Genomic DNA, 19,966 nt, shown 5'->3' on the forward strand with positions numbered 1-19,966 from the left:
AAAAATGAATTATTCGGAAAATGATTTCAAAAACTTAACAAGTATATAAATTTTGAGATTTAAATAAATAAGGTTTTCAAGATTCAATTATTTGTAATACATTTTCAAGCTTAGCTACAAATTTTTTTTCTTCTAAATGTCAACAAATAGTTCAATTAACTGCAACCGGTGGTTTTAATTGTTTTCACTTTGCAAATTTCTTTTTTTTGTAAACAAAGAAATGATTTCGGAAGTGCGTTTGTCAAATATGATAAATTGAGTTTAATTTGAGTGGTAATTCCTATATTTCCTGTTAATTTTTTAAATATTTAATGCAACTGCAAGAAAAAGCTTTTCTGTTCTCGTTTTCTCTGATTTCCTTAGAAATGAAAATTAGTTATTCAACTTGCATTTCAATTTAAAGTGTATTATTTTTTAAATCTTATTAGTGTTTTGTATTAGTTAAAATTTTTCTTATTAAAAACCATCTGATTCATTTTGAGTATTTAATACTTGATTTTTGTGAATATCATATTTGGATGTGATTTTAAATTTCTAAGTATTTTTTACCTCCATCTCTATCTTAGTCCCATACGACTGATAAAGTATTTTTAAAGTAAAAATACTTTATCAGTCGTATTTTTTGGTTGCTTAATTGAAAGAAGTGCTTTAAATTCAATGTTAATCTTTCTTTCTGATGCTAATCATTTAGTGAAGCAAACGTAGATTTTCAATATTTTCTCATCAGTCTTTCAGAACAATATTTAATCATGCATGCAATTTTCTGCATTCTTTCACTTTCGGATTATTATTATTATTTTTTTTTCAGTGTCTGAATTTTTATTTTTTTGTATTTCAGGAGAAGTTTGAAGTTCTAAATGTTATTACCGGAAGCAAAAGTTGTTATTCTTGGTGCCCAAGGTAAGACTTATTTTGATTTTGTTAATTTTAAAATTTTAATTTAGGGCTATTATTGTTTTTCTTACCGAGTATTACGTTATTGCCTTGTACTTAAATACATTTACATTTTATAAGTGATGTTTAGGTATTATTAATTTTCAATACATTAATCTTAGTACTTGATTGATATTATTTGAATGATTGATTATTTTTACTAAGTTATTTATGGGGAAATTAGTTTACAACAAATATAAATGAACATGAAGTATATGATAAAAATGCATTGATTAGTTGACTCAACTTTTAGGCAGTTAGAGTCTTGGCAATTAGGACTATGTTTAACTGTTTTTATTTTGAACTTTTTAATGTCTTAAAAAATAAAGTTTATGAGTTAATGGTGGCTGTTTGTTTCTTTAAGACTAGAAAAAAATAATCAATATTCTTAGCTACTTACTTAGTCTGTTTTAAAGGTGATTATAATTACTATACTAATTATCACAGAACGAAAATTTGGAGTTACTCTGTTCTGACCATATGTGTTGGAATTCTGACCTTCTTACATATGTCTTTGGTATTTTTCTACAATAAAACAGTGCAATCCCTCCCATTTTGGTAAAGAAAAAAAGATAACTATGATTATATACATTTAGATACTAATTTGTAGTATAGACAGAAAATAATTATCAAGAGTTGGAAAAAAAAATGAGTTTCAAACCAATTTGTCCCTACCATGAAAATTTTCCCAACTATAACTGTTAGATTACAGCCTACTGTTACATTGAATTATCTTTATAAAGAAATATCTTTACTGCAATTATAATTGTTTTTTACATTGCAGGAGTGGGGAAGACAAGTTTTATAAATCGATATATTGGTCAAATATTTGAACAGCACACCTCACCTACTATTGGAGCTTCCTTTTTCTCTTGTACCACGTATGTTTTTTTTTAAAATCTTCTTTTGTGTTAAAAATACTATTTAAGTATTATACTTTACTAAATAAAGATAACTTATTAACCCCTTATTCTATCATTTGTCTATTTCCGTAGAAGATATAAAAACTTCTTTACTAATTTAAACACAAACTTTATTTTCTATAGAATTTTGTGTTATCATTTGATGTATCATTAAACTTACCTACTATGTGTATGGAACAAATCAATATTAGTGCTTTAAAATATTTGCTAAATAAAAAATACTTAAAAACACAAAAATATGCACTTAATTATTTATTATTTATAGAAAAAAACTTAAATTATCAAAAGCTAGAAACAAATGCCAGCAAATTCAGAGATTCTAAGTTAATGCAGTTTATATGGAGAATTGCATTTCATAGACCTTCTACTGTATTACTGTTATGTTGAAGGTCTGTGAGTTTATATTAGCTTTTATATTGTGACTGTAATTTATGAAATACAGTTAAAAATTATACAGATATTTTAATATATTTTTAAAATAGTAAAATAAGTTGGGAAATATTTGGTGTTTTTCAAATTTTATTGATGGCTTCTCTTGCCTTAAAAGTATGAATTAAATAGACTTTATTGTTAATTAATAAGTTTAAAAAATACCATTCCTTAATTCTTTTGACTAATTATATGATTATTGAAGATTTTTTATTTGTTAAACTTTTTGTCTACATTTCACAAAGGTTAAGATATAAGCAGAAATTAATAGATATCATTGCTGTACTTGTTCAAATAAAAAAAAATATTTTCGAACTCTTTTTTCCCCCCTCCTCAAGTGAATAGTTAACTAAAAAGGAAAAATAAAATAAATAAATGGTAAAATTTTATTCTTGCTTAGGAAAGTTTTTAGAAAAATTTGTCTGATCTGAAATTTACATTATATTTTGTAATAACTATTTGTTCAAGAACATAATATTTTGTTTTTATTTATTTATATTTTGCTATAAAACTAAACACAACAGCAATAAGAAACAACTAAAAAAAGGATAATTTATTAAACAGAGGGATTTCTTGTTTATTTTGTAGCAGTTTAAGAAGGTTAGTTTTGGAAAAAATGAACGGCAATTATAATACTTATAACATTGCTGTAATTAGCTGAATTAATTTGTATTTATCCAATTGCTGATCTGTATTTTATTTACCAATCTTTTTTTAATTTTATTTTTATGCACGTTTTAAAAATAGTCACTCAATCACTTTTTTTTCTAAGTGAGGAAAATAATTCCAATAATTTTTTTCTCTTTTACTGTTTAATTAAAAAATTACTTAATAAATAAATTTCTTTTAGGAAAGTTGATGATAATGAAATAAAACTTCTGATATGGGACACTGCTGGCCAGGAAAGGTTTAGATCAATGGTAATATACATATATATAAATTTCATAATGTTTCATGATTTGTACTAGAATTGTAACAATGAAATATGAATATCTTGATAAAATTTTCCTACACACTTTTCTCATTATTTAGAAAGTACATTGTAAAATATGAACTTCAAATAATAAAGCAATGAAGGTCAATGTAAAAGTATCAAATGTGATGATAAATGAATAAAAAAAATATCTGTAAATTGCATTTCATTTTTGTTAATTTATGTTATTTTCCCAAAACTTTATCTGGAAGAAATTATATAATTTTCTCTCGGATTTCTACAGATTAAAAAAAATATATACTGAGACATGTATTTTATAAATATAGGTGTTAGTTACGAAAGCTATCACATTATTAAGACCAAAAAGAGAGATATTAACATAATATTCTACAATTTTGGTTATGCTTCTTCTTCTAAGACTTTATTTTTTCTTTCAAAAATTCATTTGCAATTAAAAGTTTTTTTTATTAGATAACATGCCATGGTTTTTGAAATAAGATGACCCATGTACTTGCTAAAGAGTAAAGCTTTTCATGATTTTCTTTAAATATGATATGCTTTATATTCAGCCATTAAAGAATTTGTTTGCAAAATATGTTTCTAAATTCTACATATAGACTTAAATTTGGTCATAGAATGCAACTTGACAAGTGCAAAACTCTCCCCATTCAAAAGCCGTAGATCATAATTTATTTGTGTATGTTTCAGGGATGAGATTCTTCCGCGGATTCGCGGATTTCCGCTTTTTCTCAGATTTTTCCATTTTTCCCGCTAATTTCCGCCGAAATTTTTTTTGGCGCAAGTTAAAATATTTTATGAGGAATTTAATTTTCCGCGGAGCGAAATTATTGAAGTCCTCATTCCTCCCTCTGAAGTTTCTCTAAAAATCATTTCCTTGGGATAAAACTGGTTGATCTTTATGCAGGGATGAGATTTTCTTCGGTTTTTTCTCTCGAATTTCAGCCTTTTTATCAAAAACTCAGATTCTCTAAAAGTTTCGTTTTATTTATTTATAAATATCCCGTTTTTTTTAAAAAAAATTCAGTCGTTGAAGTCAAATTATTATATTTATTTACGATTTTCAAAGAAAAACAGACAATTCAAACTACGTCCTAGCTGCTAATCCTTCCGCATGTTTACTTATATTAGCTATTTTCTCCGATTTCACGCACAGAAAATAAGATTTTCCGTATTTTTTATCCGTCGGCCGGATAGCTCGTATTTTTGTAATTTAGACGTCGCTGCTTCTTGTATTGTCGAGAGAAAGCAAACAAAAAAAGCGAAAAAAAATAGAGGTGGAATTGTGGTGAAAATATTTATTTGCTCATTCAATTAATCTTGTAAATTTTTATTTATTGTGTAAACAAAAAACAATTCAAACAATCCTTTTAGAAATCCCAAGTCCCGACTCTGCAAATATCTCGATTTTTATTCACGCGATTTTAATATCAATCATCGATTTTCGTATTTACCTGATTTAAAAGTTGCGCATTGCAATTCTTATTTACGCTTTTTAAATATCGTACATTATGACTCGTATTTACGAGATTTAAAAATCTAATATGTTGCAACCCGAGCTTAAAATCCAATGTCGTGATTCGTTTTTGCGGTTGTAATATCGCGCGATTTTAAAATTATGCATCTTGATCTGAAAATTACGCATCATGATTTGTATTTTCGCATTTTTTAAATCCGATGTAGAGTTTTATATGCACGTGATTTAAAAGCCTCATATCGGGATTTGTAATCACATGGATTACAAGTTTTTAAAAAAAATTAGACAAAAAAAGTGCGATTTATATATATATATATATATATATATATATATATATATATATATATATATATATATATATTCTTGGATTTCCTCTTTTTTACTTTCTGACTACTCTCATCCCTGATGTTTTGATATATTTATTGATGTTTTATTCTGTTTTGATTTTTTGTGAGTCCAAATCTAATGACCAAGGTCTAAAATAGTTTGAAGTCATTTAATCCAGGTTAATGAAATGGCCAATTTTAAGCTATAAATTTTACATATGATAAAATTTTGGGTCAAATGACTGATAAAAAATATTTTGGAATCATATGGCAGGTATTTTTTTCATGATAAAACAGAGATTTGACTTAGATAACTTTAATATTTTTAAATGCTCCATTTTCATTTGAATACTGGTTTTTAATGCTTTCCACACTTAAAAATAATGGAAAAAAGTAGCTGAATGGAAATAAATTGGTATACTTTTATCTAATTACTAGGTTATAAAGAAATTTGCTTTAATGTCAACAAATCCTTGTCCTTAAGGTGGATAAAAAGTTATATCTGGCACTTAAGAATTTAATAAAATTTAACATATAAGCAAACAGTTGTTGCATTTTCCTTTCAATAGCATGCTGACTCCTAAAAATTTGTACAACCTTTACAGACTTAAAAGTTTTGTATTTTTGCACAACAATTTTGCTTTAATATAGTTTTGATTACAAAAAATAAATTGGCAGTTTGAAGGAAATATATCTCAATGTAAATGTTTTGTAATATACTATTTTTAGATTTTTTTTTTTTATCTTATCTTTGTTTACAGGTTTAACAAACTTATCACTGTAAAATCTCGTTATCGATTAATGTATTTAAATAAATATTCTTAAAATTTTAATTTCACTTTATTTTGCAATTTTGTTTTGTTGTTAAATTAGTTCACTGGTTTTTTATTGTCATGTCTTTAATTTTAAATTTTTTGTTTTAGGCACCTATGTATTACCGAAATGCAAATGCTGCTATTTTAATGTTTGATTTGACCTGTTATGATAGTTATGAATCAATGAAAGAATGGGTGTCAGGTAACTATATTGTCTTTGTTTTATTGTTTTTTTAATAGGCTTAATTTTGTAGAAAATTCAGAACTGGCAATTCATGCTTCTGAGATTCATTAAAAACATGAATATTATTCCTAAACTATTGATTATGATTGAAGTTAAACTGAATATTTTTTATTTAACTAATAACAAAATTAATTATACGTTAAAATTGTGTTATTTTAATTTTATTGATAGCTAACTCAAATATGATTTAAATTTTTTAGCATCCATTTTTAGTTATTATTAAATAAAAAATATTTCATTATGTAATTTATTTTTAAATATGGTTTAGTAACCAATTCAGAACTGGCAAGTTAGCACAGATTTTATGCTTCAAATATTCAGATTTTATGCTTATAATTTAAAAGTATGTGAAGTATTAAATACTTTTTATATAAAAATTAAACCTTTTTTTTATGTTTCAATAGTTTTATACACTGTACAACACACTGCGGGATAATTTAAATGAATTCAAGAGGTGGTAAGAATTTTATTTTGCTAGATGAGTTTTTTTTGTTGCTATTCACAACGTTGTAAATGATTGAGAAATACAGATTTTTTTGGTGTGATATTGGAAATTTTTTGTTATTGAAATTCGTGACATTGAGCTTAGAGTGTTATGATCTGTTTGTTCAGATCTTCATAAAACTGAAAATTAAATATTGATTAGTAAAAGACATAGTTGATACATTTATGTCCTAGTATGAGCAAAATACTTTTATTCTAATTATCATTTAACTGAATAGTTTCAATTTATATTTATTGTTAAAAACTGTTTGTTTAATTTTTTATTGTAGAGTTGAACATGCGATTGGAGGATTCCATAATTCTTTGTGTGGTTGGCAATAAATGCGACATGAACAGTATTCGTCAAGTAGGATTCCGGGAGGCATCAGAGTATGCCATTTCAATCGGTGCTCTTTATCATGAAGCTTCAGCCTTGAATAGTGAAGGTAAATAGCTAAATACCTTATTTTTAAATATTGTGTAACTGATTAAAAGGCATAATTTAAGCTGTCCATGGGGTCTACACTTAGTCTTACACTGCATTAAGAGGACGCCTTACCCAGATAAAAAACCGGAATTGGCAAAATCAGAGTTGTAATAGTCACACTTTGGGGGCGTCGCTTTGAGGGAGCAGTGAATTGGTACAGTGACAGTGATATATGATAGAGGGTCAGTTAAACTATCCCATCCTTCCTTAGCAAAACTGAACAATATAAGCATTAGTTTCGAAAAGTAATTCCGGGTACGCGGTCTTTTATTTTTAAACCCATTCTTAGTTTCGTTGTGAAATATCCAGAATAGACATTCTAACTATTTATTTGTATGTAAATAGGTGTTTACAAGATAATGGAGATTACTTATATCTTACAATTAATTCGTTTCAAATTAAAACACCAAGAAGAATATAAATTTTTATTAATGTGTGTGGAATTAATTAAAGTAACTTAGTTTTAATAATCGGAGCTAGAACTGCTAATTATATTGAGCTGTAAATATATGAAGAAATATAATTATAAAAATTCTGAAAAATACATAATTTCTTAAAACGTAGGCAATTTATTAAGTCATAATACAGAATTAAAGAAATTATTAAAACTTATACTAATATAATAAAAAGTTTTAAAAATAAAAAAATAAGAATTAATTATAAAATATGATAAAAGAAAAATCAAACGCTTTTTAGGTTGCATCAAAGAAAATTTTTGTTTTGATGTATCTTTTTTAAACTTACATTCACCATCCGGGAAAATTTTATTTTCTGTAAATAAGTATTATAATTTCTCAATAAATTTTATAATTTATTTATATTGCTTTGTAATTTTGCTGAAGTTTATGTTTTGTATTTGTCTGAGAATTTTTCTCCTTTCATTTTTAATAGTTTAAGACACATACGTATATTGGAATATGGGTGTGTGTTTGTGCAAAGGAAAAAGAAAATTTAAAAAAAAATATTTTTACACAAAAATAATTTTTTATTTTTTTCCGTTTCAATAATTTTATATTCTTTTCTGTTTCATACATTTCAATCTCCATTTGAATTATTAAAATTTCTGTTTGAGTATTACTTATTTTTGTATTCTAGTATTATTTATTTGCTCTCCTTTTTTTAAGTGAATTTTCACCACATGTTCCATATTACTTCAGCCTCAGAAAGATGGAATTCAGATGAAACATCTGTTAGCGTGTAGTTTGATAATCAACGAATTAAAAAAAATTTTCCCCTAGATTTTTTTTTCTGTGATTCTACTTTGTTCTCTACAGTTTTTAAATTTTGTGTTGATCACACCTTGAATTCTTTACTTTCATTTTAATTGTGTATCTATGAGCACACACCTGTTCATACAGATACATATAAAAGCTAAGAGACACTATATTTTAAAAAAAAAATGGTCATTGTGTTATTTTGGGGGTTTAAATTTAGTGAAAAAAAATTTCTCGAACTACTTTTTTGATGTATTTCTTACTTACGTAATGAAATATAAACTTATTTATAACGCAGATAAGTTTGTAGACATATGTCAGAACTTCGCAAACACAAACATAAATAATAAATCAAAAATAGAGAAAAAGACTGTAATATTACAAAAAATTCCAATTTTGTGGGCAAAGTATGCAATTAAAAAAACTCTCTAATTAAAAGCATAAAAAATCTTTATTTATAACCATCCCGATCTTCTACTTCCGTATAATCAAAATAAAAACATAAAAAGGAAAAAATAAAAAATATAAATTACAAAATAGAGCAAATATAAATAGTTTACATGTGTATGCGCATTACAAACAGTATAACTTGAGTCACAAGAAATGTATAATTGCAATATATTTATTATGTTTACATATGGTGACAAAATGAGGGCTAAAAACAAGAGCACAACTCTTACTTTATCACAGATGGAAAAAAGGAATGTAATATCAAAAAGTTAATTAAAGGTAAAATTGGCATAGTAAATAATACAATGCTAATTATGGGCATTTTGTAGTAGTTAAAAGTTGAAGCAAACATTTATTTTCTTAACCCACTGGCGGTTAAGGAAATGGGCAAAATTGGGAGAATGTTTCTCCCCAACACACAGTTCCCCTATCAGTTAACATGGGAAAACCAGTTTTGCTATGCAGAGAAGACTGCAGGTTAAAATGCGACTTTTTACGTGCAGAACCGTCAGTGGGTTAAAGTGAACATTTTCCTGTCAATTTTAAATCATCGAAATATACTAAAAAATAATTAGAATTTGCAAATGTGGAAGTATTACAAGAATCATAAAATTTATTGACACAGTCAAGAAGTATCTTTTCGAATAAACACATAATGCTAAATAGTGGCAGAGATTTGAAAATGGGAAAATAAAACGTGAATAAAACAAATTATACAGGGAAAAAAAATTTCCTTTTCAAAAATATACGTGACGCTGCACAGTAATAAAAATTAGATTTGAAAATACTAAAATAAAATATGACGTATTTCAGACGTATATATGACGTATAAAATGAAACGTATTTTCAGAAAAACTCATTATTATTGAACAGTTAGGAAAATTTACGAAATGGAAAAATATAATATTCATATTTAAAACTAGCAATCTATATTTACGAACATAAGAACCTGAGTAACATTATATGATGCTTAGAAATAGTTAGCATTTGCTAGTGAAGAAATTAAAATATAAATCACATATTGGTTATTATATCGGATTATTTAAGAAATAAATAAAACAGAAAAGAGAGAGAGAAGGAAATATGAATTGCCTGTTATGCACATAATTTCAGCCAAGGAATTGCCCGAAATGGATTTGCACACGGTAAAAATTGTATAAATTAACGAAGAAGTTTTTTAGTAAATTTATTCACAATAACATACAATTGACTTAATGTTTTTATATAGAATTTAATTACTTTATTTGGGTAACCATTGTTTTTTTTTTTATCAAATTTTGTCTATTTGTTTTTTGGATAACTAAACATTACTACATAATCTTTTAATTCTACACATTTGATTAAAAATGGTATTAAAATAGATATTTTTAAGAACGTTAGAATTCCAAATAATTTATTTACATTAAAATAAAAATAATTTCTTTTATAAAATAGACCAACAAAGCAGATATTTTCTTCTTTTATAATACCAAGATAGTACCCAAAGATAATACCCAAATCCAAAAAATTAAAGCTATCATTATGATTACGAAGCGAGGTTAATTCCTAGGGGTAAATATCATTAAATAAAAGAGTATATTCATGAAAATTGAAGATAATTAAATCATCAATAAATCTAAAAACAAATTTAATATTAAGAGTACAATTTCTCTTTTTTAGTGCGAAAAAAAATTAGCTAAGAGAGATGAAACGTTAGGTCCTTCCGGTATTCCATTAACTAGGAAAAAAAATATCTTTTCCATTTTAAAGATAATTATTGAAAAGACAAAAATTAATTGGAATTTCCCAATAATCAAAATCGCAATGAAAGATTTTTTCAAAACATAGTAATAATTCAAAAGAGCATCTTTTAGTTTAGAAAGGGGAATGCTATTGAAAAGATCTTGGAAATCATAAGTGGCAATAGAATTAATTTTATGTTTAATAAATTCTAAAATCGGTGGATTATTAGTGATAATCCAAAAAAATCCTCTTTTATAATATTGTTGATAATTTTATTTAAGTAGTTAAAGAAAAAGGTGCCAAGTTTAATTAGGAAAGTATTAAACCCACATGTGACTGTTCTGAAATTTATAGTAATTTTATGAAATTTAGGACTGATATTTAAGTAAAGAAATTTCATATTGCTAGTTTCAATTTTTAACCTCTTATATAAAGCTAAAAAAAATTTAATGAAAATATTATAATTTAAATTACGAAGTTTAAAATTTTTACTATTTTTTAACTCCGTATTTAAAAGTGCTACATAAAATTTTTTACAGAAGATTGCATAATTATTGTTAGCTTAATTGATATATATAATTAACTAATTAAATATATTTATCCTACAATGTTTTGATAAGTTGTTATTGCCAAAATTAAGAAGAAAAAATAATAATAAAAAACATAAGAAAATTCGAAAGAAAGTCTTCCATCCTAACTCATTTTAAAGAAAGAGAATGAAATAAAAACTGTTTTCAACCACAACAGAAGACCCCAAGGCTATTTAACCCCTCAACTATTCAAACAAAGTAAAGAGGCTTTTCTCCTAACCCCCCAAAAAATCCCACCCCACTAGAACTTTTACTCGTATTGGTAAATGAAGGGAGGACAGATGGGAGGCGTGGTTTAGGCTCTTTTCCCAATTTTTTAAAGAATTTTTTCATCTTTCTTTCCTAATAACACATTTCATAATTGAAGAAAATAATTACTAGTTATTTCTTCTGGTAGCTTGAAATGTATAGTTCGAGTAAGTGAACTCAAAAATAAGGATTTACTGAATGAATTTTGATAAAAAAACGGATTTCTTGAAGATGTCTCTATTACCGATATTTAAACTCCATTAATAATTTAAAATTTATGGTAAAACAAAAAGTGATTTCATAAAAGCTTAGAGTAAACTATGAAGTTTCAAATGCTGAAAGAATTTTTCCAAAATATCAAAATGCGAAAAAGTTATTAACAAATGAAGCTCCCATAGAGAAAGCATTAGCAGCTGGTATTGAGAGGGTAGGTATTGCGTCCTCTTAAAATCAAATGACATTTAATGCAATATATTCTCCATTATAATTTACAATTATTGTCAGAATAAATGATGTAAGGGTCCACAACCTACGGCCCACAGACTGTTGATGTGCAGCTCACAAGAGCTTCTGAACGCAATAAAAAATATCTTTAATTTGGTTTTTATTTGGTTTTTCGTTAATTAATTTATTTAATTCAAATTTATATTACTCTATAAAATGCATATTTTTTTGCAATTTCATTCTGTAAGCTTTTTGGTTAAAATTTATATCCCCTCCTAATATTTTTGTGTATATATTTATATATATTTGATAAATTATTGTGAGAAGGGGAAAAAAAAATTATCAGTTTCTTTATTTTTAAATATATTCAAATAATTAAAAGTATTTAATTTTCTGAAAATATGTTATTTTTATTGATAAAAATATTTAGTGCTTAGAACACTAATGTTTATATAAAAATTATCATATTTGCCGCTAACATGTCTAAATATGCATGTGGCCCCTCGTTAATCTACCTGCTGTGCAAGTGGCACGTCTCTGAAAAAGGTTGTGCACCCCTAAAATAATGGAAAAGTTTTTTTTTTCTTTTTTGACAATATGTATGAAAATATGATATTTTTGAACTTAAAATTATTAATGTTACGAATTACCTAAGATAATTTTTATTTTACTAATTAATATGTCACAATTTTTTTCGTGCTCTTATTTATTGAATTGTTCAAAAAAGTTCAAAAGAAAATATGAGTAAATTTTATCTTTTTTTTTACTAGTGACTCAATAAATAGTTATTTAAATTTGAACTTAAATAAGGATAAATAATTTTTCTAAATATAGACTCATAGTGAATTAATAACTTAACCACAATATATAAAAAGAAATATGATTTTTTTTTATTAACACTAATTATTAGGAAAAAATTATAGATTATAATCCTATTTGCATTGTGAAGTAATCCAAAAGATTGTTGATAGTTAATTATGTGTAGACTAGAAATAAAACTGTGAAGAAGTTTTTACATTCTGCAGTGTTCTTTGGAAGTTCTAAATTATTTTTTTAGTGAAAAAGTTACGGTGGCCCGCTTCACCTGCCCTTTGATTACTATAAACTGATATTTGATTACTTGAAACTACCCTCTGTTAAAACTCTTTTTGGTTCAGTTGATGTGTGTAAAATATATGTATATTTTATATAAATGATCTTCTAATTTTAAAGACAGTTTCTATTTGTTTTATGTTACACATGAAACAAATGCTATTACAGTAGAACTTTGATTGATTATTTTTCATGAGACCATTTGTTGTGAATGATAGATATGAGGAAAAGATGAATAGGGATCAAAGTAAAATAATGACTTCAAAAAATATGTAAAGTAATACAGAAGTAAGAGAGTTGAAAATTAATTAATTTAAATATAAAAAAAATTATGTGCTTATTGTAGAAGTATTTATGATGCTCATGAGAAAAATCACATTTATTTGTTTGAAAATATCAGTTTGAACGCACTCTTTTTTTTTATTGAACACAAACAATACATTTTTAACATCTGTAACAGATTTTTCTCGATAAGTTTGTGTAAATACCAGAAGTTCCTCATTGTTTTAAAGGGTTTGAGGCCTACCTCAAATGTTGGCACTGCTTGTGGTTCCATTTCATCAGTGTTATTTTACCCTTTCTTCAGGATCCATTTTTTAATCAAGATGACATCGCAAGTTTCAATATTTTCAACAAATAATGCATAAACATCAAATATTATGTTCGGGGCATTTGCATTAAACTGTAATTAATGATTTTATTTTTTGCTCTTAGCATCAAAAGTTATTGTTTTTCTTTGCTAATCAAAATTATTTAAATTTTTTATCAAATGTCAGTTAAATTTTCAAACCATAGACGTGGAAATCCGTTAGTTTCAAAAACAAACTAAACAGGTCTTTTTAAAATTAGTAGAGTACGTTTATACAGCAGGAACGCTAGAACAAGTTGATACTTATCAAGGGTCTGTATAGGCCAGATTTACTACCGTTTAAAGATACCTTCACAAATTCAATTTAAGGAAAAACGGTAGTTTTACGAAATACTTTTTCTTAAAATTTTATTTTTGTATCCTGTAAGAAACGATAAATCCATGTTTTTATGCTGATATTTTAATATAATTTTTAATTTTCACAACTTATGTCTGAAGTTTTCACAAAATAGGTACCTCTCAGAAAAACCTTGACAATCCCCTGCTTAAGGGAAAACAGAAAATGGGGGATCGGTGGATTTAGTTTAACTGTATCAAATCAGGGGTCTGTCCAGACCGAATTTACTACCGTTTAGCGGTACCTTCACAAATTCAACTTTAGGAAAAATGGTAGTTTCACAAATTTAATTTTATTAAAAACGGTAGTTTCACGAAATACTTTTTCTTAAGATTTTATTTTTGTATTCCTTAAGAAATGATAAATCCATATTCTTGTGTTGGATTTTTAAATATAATTTTTAATTTTTCACAAATTATGTCTAAATTTTCACAAAATTGGTACCTCTCAGAAAAACAAAGACAGACCCCTGCAAATATTCACTAAGCAAAATTTTGTACTTTAGACAAAGTCATTCTTTTTGAAGTAATTTTTTGCATGTTCTAGGAGTGGAAACTGTTTTCTTGGACATTTCTCAGGAATTGGTAAAGCAATATGAAAAGAATTCCAATGCCATTTATCGTAAAGAACGGTTTCAAGATGGTAAAGTTATTCGGGTATCTTCTAAAACGCACAAAGCACTAGAAGTATCAGAGGAAGAGAGGTCTTTCTTATGCTGTTAATTCTTACAATTTAATATTTGTATGGAAACATTTACAATTGATTTTATCTGTTTTTTTTAAATCAAGGAGCTTGTACATTTTAAACAGATTCACTGAGCTTAGCAACTTTTGGTGCTGTGACATTAGCATGTTACAAAACTACTATTTTTCTTTTTAACTAGCGTATGGTAAGGGTATTAATGTAAATCTGATGTTTCAAATGTCTTGTTTTTTTCCCCAATTTTACAGTTCACAGTGATGTATATATCTATCAGTTTTTAGTTCCTTTTCTTATTAAGAAAAAAAAACATGCTCATTCTTCTGAAGTGTAAATGTTCATTTGTTTGCTCTTTTTTGTGCGGTTAATTTTTTGCTAGAATATTATAAACATCCTGGTTATATTCTGGTCTTTTACAAATGACATATTTCTGATAAAGTTCCTTCGTATACACTAGGGGCGTATAACCTTCCGCCCTCAAATGGTTAATCTACAATCCCTCTTTCTAGCCCAAAAATAACTAGAAAGATTATAATTGTTTTAAAACAATTTTAATATATTTTTTTAAATGGCAATAAAAATTTTCACCATGAAGTGCTGAGGTAAGTTTTTTTAAAAATGCTTTCTAACTAAAATACATAAAAAACATACATATTTTAAGAAATTTTTTTAAAATTAAAAGTTGTATTATTTCCTTCAGGAAAATGTTAACTTGTTATGTATGTTTATTTATAGTTCAAATTTTACCAAATTTCATTAAAACTTAATTTATTACGCCCTTTGAAAGCACAAAAATTTTTTTCCTGCGTCAACTATACTTAATATTTCAAAAAAAAAAAAAAAAAACTTAGCAAGAAAACACTTACAGCAGATTTTACTGCCCACAACTTTTCTATTAATTAATTATAAAGAAAAATAAATTAAAGAGTCGTTACATATTGGATAAATTTTATAATTTGATTTGCTAAACTATTGCAATTTTTTGTTGGCTTTTAAATTTTTAATCGTCATTTTCATGTTTTTTTTCTTAAGTTTATTTATTGTAAAGCTCTGTATATTTTATTTACTGTTAAGTATGGTTTTACTGCTATGATTGTGATTCTTTGGTATTTAAGCTGAGAATTTTTGCTTATTTTAACGTTCTTCTCTTGGCTTTCATTTTTTTATTCATAAGTAGTAGTTAAATCAAGAAAACTATTAAAAGGCTACAAATTCAGTTATTGGTAATTTATTCACATTTACATAACTTTTCTTTTTGATTTAATGGAAAAAACCTTATTTCTAAATATTTATTGGAGTTTGGAACAGTTGTTCAAAACAATTGAATACATATTGCTCCCATATGAAGTTATGAGTGCAATGGACAATTAAAATTTTTTGCAGTATTAAAATTGAAAAAAAATCTTCATTGATCAACACAGCTTCCTTCATTGAGATAAGATTATTGAATTAAATTATTATATGCACAATAATTTTCAAAGCAACTTACCTATTAAAATGTTGATCCGTCTACATCTACGATTGGGTTTATTGCTTCATGTGATACTATTAAAATGAGTTAAATAAAAGTAATAAGTTTAAATATTGCTTTTTAATCAATATTCTTGTTCAATTGAGAAATCAAAATATTTTATGAATTCTTTTTAAAAGTTCCACAAAACTAAAAGTATGATTTCATTTACAAAAAAAAAAATTTAATAATTGCGTGGAATAAATTTTCAATTCGATTTGTATGTAAAATTTTTTTTTTTAAACGGAACTTGGCATGCATGTCTAATTATTATGCCTTATTATTTGTAATTGTGATAAGTATGTAGTTTTATGTATACATGTATGAATGTGTTACAAAAAAGGGAAATATTTTATAATGAATTTTTTAACTAAATAGATTTTATTTATCAGAGGAAAAAAATGTCTATGCTTATGGTGCTAACACCTTGTTTTTATCTAGTTATACAAATATAGAAAATATATATTTATTGATGCTCAAATTATATGATTAAAGTGACTTCCAGAAACTTGAATGCTATTTTATAAAGAACATTATTTCTCTTGGATCAGTTTTAAATATTTGTATAGATTTATTTATCAAGCAAATAAAATTATATGATTGTTTTTGTGTAATATTTACGATTAAGTTTTCTTTTAGTTACTTTATTGTTGCTTATCTATGCATAGAATCAAAATATCTTTACCATCTGAAATTAATTTTTATGCCAAACATATTAATTACTTGGTAATTTTGGAACCTAGAATTAAAATGAAATATTTGATTTTTTTAAATATAGTATATTTTATTTTAAGTTAAAATGATGGATTTGTAATTGTTAGTGGTTAATTATGCAGTAAAATTGAAGAAATGCATCTATTTTAAATCTCCCGTAAACATCGTAGTTTAGTGCCTTTTGGGTAGAATTTTGATTCTATTTTACTATCTATATATGCCTGTATTTTTCTTGAATAGTATCAATTATACAAGTTGCATGCTACATGTGTAAGAGCTTCTTATATGACATTTTAAGACAGCATATAGTCATTTTATTATCTATTCATATCAAGCAGGTTATTAATATTTTTGTTGATATTGTGCATATTATAGACTAATTAATGGGACCATTTGTATTTTATCTGAACTGTATTTTTTTAACGCTGTGAATAAAGCTATAAAGATATGTTAGTCACTCTCCTGTAATGCTTTAAAATTGCTTACAAACATAAAAAATATATATATTAGAAGAAAATAACACTTATACACATGAACTTTATATTAAAATACTGATAAACCTTCCTGTTTTAGGGTTTGTAGATAATATGCAACCAAAAAAAAATATATTTACTCATAAAATTGTTGCTGTACTAAAATATAATTTGTGCTTAATGAACAGTTGACCCAAATTTGAGTTCATGGCTAGTAATGTTCAACTCCATAGCCTATAATTTCCAGAAGACAACGGAACTCCTGAATCAGTACCTCAAGAGGTATTGATTTGTTATGGGAACTTAGAGGACTTTGTGAGCTTAACATATTTAACAAGCACCGGTCATCATTTAATACACGGGTATTCTTCGACTGACCGGATTCAAACTGCCATTCTTAGAAACCAGAGTCCAACGCCCTACCAACGAGGCTATCCTGGTACAACTCTATACTTTATTGCAAGTTAAGAAAAAGAGAATTGCAGTATAGGATTTATATCCACGACTTCCCATACTTTTAATTCAATAGCAAAACGCACATGTTTCATTGTTAAAATATGTGACACTAACATTCAATTTTTGTTACTATTTAAGAAAAATAATTTAGAACTTTTGAAAAAAAGCATATTTTTAAATTTAATAAAATCTAGTTTGGCAAGTATCTCCATCAAAAAAGAAAGCATCATGCATTGAAAAACAAAAGTAACCATGTAATATTAATTTTGATAGGTATGATTGGAACATGTGGCTGTGTGGCTTGTCGTCCGCCTTCTGAGCCCAAGTCTGTGGCTTCGATCCCTGGCCCAGACATCGGATTTTCAGGATGCAGAAAATCTTCAGTGGCCATGTCGTATGATATTGCCGCATGTAAAAGATCCCTGGAGTGCCTCATTGGCTCTTGGCATTTCCGGCAAAATTAAATTCCTAGTGCACTTTAGCATCCAAATAGTCTCGGTGCTGCCATCTAGTGTCGCAGAAACTAGACGTCCAAATTAACATGACCAATGGTATCTCACCCATTGTGGTGGTCCTGAAAGAGTGGATACCACCTCTGGAGAACGCACTAGGTCTGCTCATCAGCAAGACCGATTGTGGAGCTCATTGGAAATAAAAAAAATGATTGGAACAGTAAAAATGGTGCGTTTTTTACTGATTTGCAAGATGAATTTTTGCTTTTACTGTTTTTTTTCACTGGTAGAACATTGTTAGAAATGAGTAATTATTTTTTCTATTCTTTTATCAGTTTTTTTAAGCAATCAAATAGTTTGGTCTTTTATTTGGATTTTCAGAACAAATTTTTTGGAAAAAATGGAGTATTAATAATTTTTTTATTAGAAATTGATTTTACAACTGTAATTGTATCTTGTTTGGATATGCAAAAAAAAAAGTCCCTTTTTTACGTTGTTTAAGTTGACAAAATAAATGGCCTAAAAATATATTAAATATTCATTTGAAATATATTAAATTTTCATCATCAATATTCTAGTTGACAGCTTTTAATAACTAAAAATCGCAATTCTGAAGATAGGAAAACAAAGTGTTCGAATTTCACACAATAGTTTCTGTGACAGAAAAATCATGAATGATTTTATAAAAGTTATGTGTGATATTAAAATATACTATTTGAAAAAATTTTATGCTTGCACTTTGAAGTAAAAAAAAAAAAAAAAACTATGTTAATGTCAATTATTCTATCAGTTTCATAATTGTTTTTAATATATGGCATGTTTTTCTCAAAATAAGTCCAGCATTTCTGAATCACAGGTAAGACACAAAGCTCCTAGTTTTATGTCTCCATGATATAGTGACTTCACGTTATAACGCCTGTTGTCATATCAAAATTCAAATATATTAATTTCATAAACTTTGACTATAATAAAGTCCTCCCATTTTATAATTAAAAAAAAGTTTTTACGTTTGATTTCAAATACAAACAATATCATGTAGAGAAAGAGAATAATTGTATGTTAGCAATGTTGATATTTTTACTTTGAGAATTTAACATTGAATTATAAGTAAGCTCTTTATATAAGGAGTAAGCTCTTTATATTTGAGTCTTTTGTAACTTTTCAAATTATAGCACATTACACTAAATAAACTAAAAAGGATTTAAAATTAAAACAAACATCAAGTTGGATTTAGAAGAACTTGCAGTTAGGGAGATGAGTTATAACTGGTAAAATAAATTTGTGTTCCAGACTTCATGACTTTAAATTATTGATAGATTTTTTAAAAAAATAGAACTGAAGTAATTAGCCTTTTCTTTTAGGTTAGAAGAATCTTTGAGTAGAAAATATATCTAAATGGCAATGTAATGATGCAAAATAGTAATAAATTGCCCTTTATTTCAGATTTAAAGACATTTTTTGCTTATCTGATAAAAAGTCAGTAATTAATTTTTAATTTATAATTTTTTTAAATTTACATAATAAAAATTTAATAAAATAAATTGATATGCTTTTAGTATTTAAAATTTCTGTAAACTAAATTAACACAAAGAAAAAGTTTTTGCACACATCAATTATATCTTAGTACTATTTTTTTTTTTAAATTTTGATTTCCTTTTTCTGTTTATTATTAAATATTTATTTAGGATGCAATGTTGGGAGTTTCCAAAAAAAAGAATATACTTATATATTAAATATTTAGTGAAGTTTAAATCTCAATTCAAAATAAAAGGTAGATGTCAAAATACAGAAATATTTTATAAATTATTGTTTTATATATTGAAAAATATTTGATTGTTAACCAAAC

The 19,966-nt window shown here is 26.1% G+C and overlaps 1 protein-coding gene across 2 annotated transcripts; it reads left to right on the forward strand.

Moving 5' to 3' along the window:
* Positions 1-149: 149 nt before the first annotated feature.
* LOC107450865 (ras-related protein Rab-31) lies at positions 150-17,196 on the forward strand. 2 transcript variants are annotated; one of them, XM_016066785.4, is made up of 7 exons: positions 150-273; positions 839-900; positions 1,718-1,814; positions 3,136-3,205; positions 5,964-6,057; positions 6,873-7,028; positions 14,363-17,196. In XM_016066785.4, the coding sequence occupies exons 2-7, from the start codon at positions 858-860 to the stop codon at positions 14,536-14,538; spliced, it is 636 nt and encodes a 211-aa protein (XP_015922271.1). In that variant the 5' UTR covers positions 150-273; positions 839-857; the 3' UTR covers positions 14,539-17,196. The 2 variants fall into 2 exon arrangements, with proteins under 2 accessions (XP_015922271.1, XP_015922273.1); XM_016066787.4 differs by lacking the exon at positions 150-273 and adding an exon at positions 297-404.
* The last annotated feature ends 2,770 nt before the right edge of the window (positions 17,197-19,966 follow it).

Source organism: Parasteatoda tepidariorum, chromosome 6 (genome assembly GCF_982258835.1).
Source record: "Parasteatoda tepidariorum strain Cologne lab strain chromosome 6, Ptep-v5.0, whole genome shotgun sequence".
NCBI classification, from domain to species: domain Eukaryota; kingdom Metazoa; phylum Arthropoda; class Arachnida; order Araneae; family Theridiidae; genus Parasteatoda; species Parasteatoda tepidariorum.

What these genes read in the sequence shown, in the direction of transcription:
- LOC107450865 (XM_016066785.4), top strand. Translation starts at nt 858, where the DNA reads ATGTTATTACCGGAAGCAAAAGTTGTTATTCTTGGTGCCCAAG. An exon ending in TGTTATTCTTGGTGCCCAAG is followed by an intron (nt 901 to 1,717) that starts GTAAGACTTATT and finishes TTTACATTGCAG; the next exon opens with GAGTGGGGAAGACAAGTTTT. An exon ending in AGGAAAGGTTTAGATCAATG is followed by an intron (nt 3,206 to 5,963) that starts GTAATATACATA and finishes TTTTTGTTTTAG; the next exon opens with GCACCTATGTATTACCGAAA.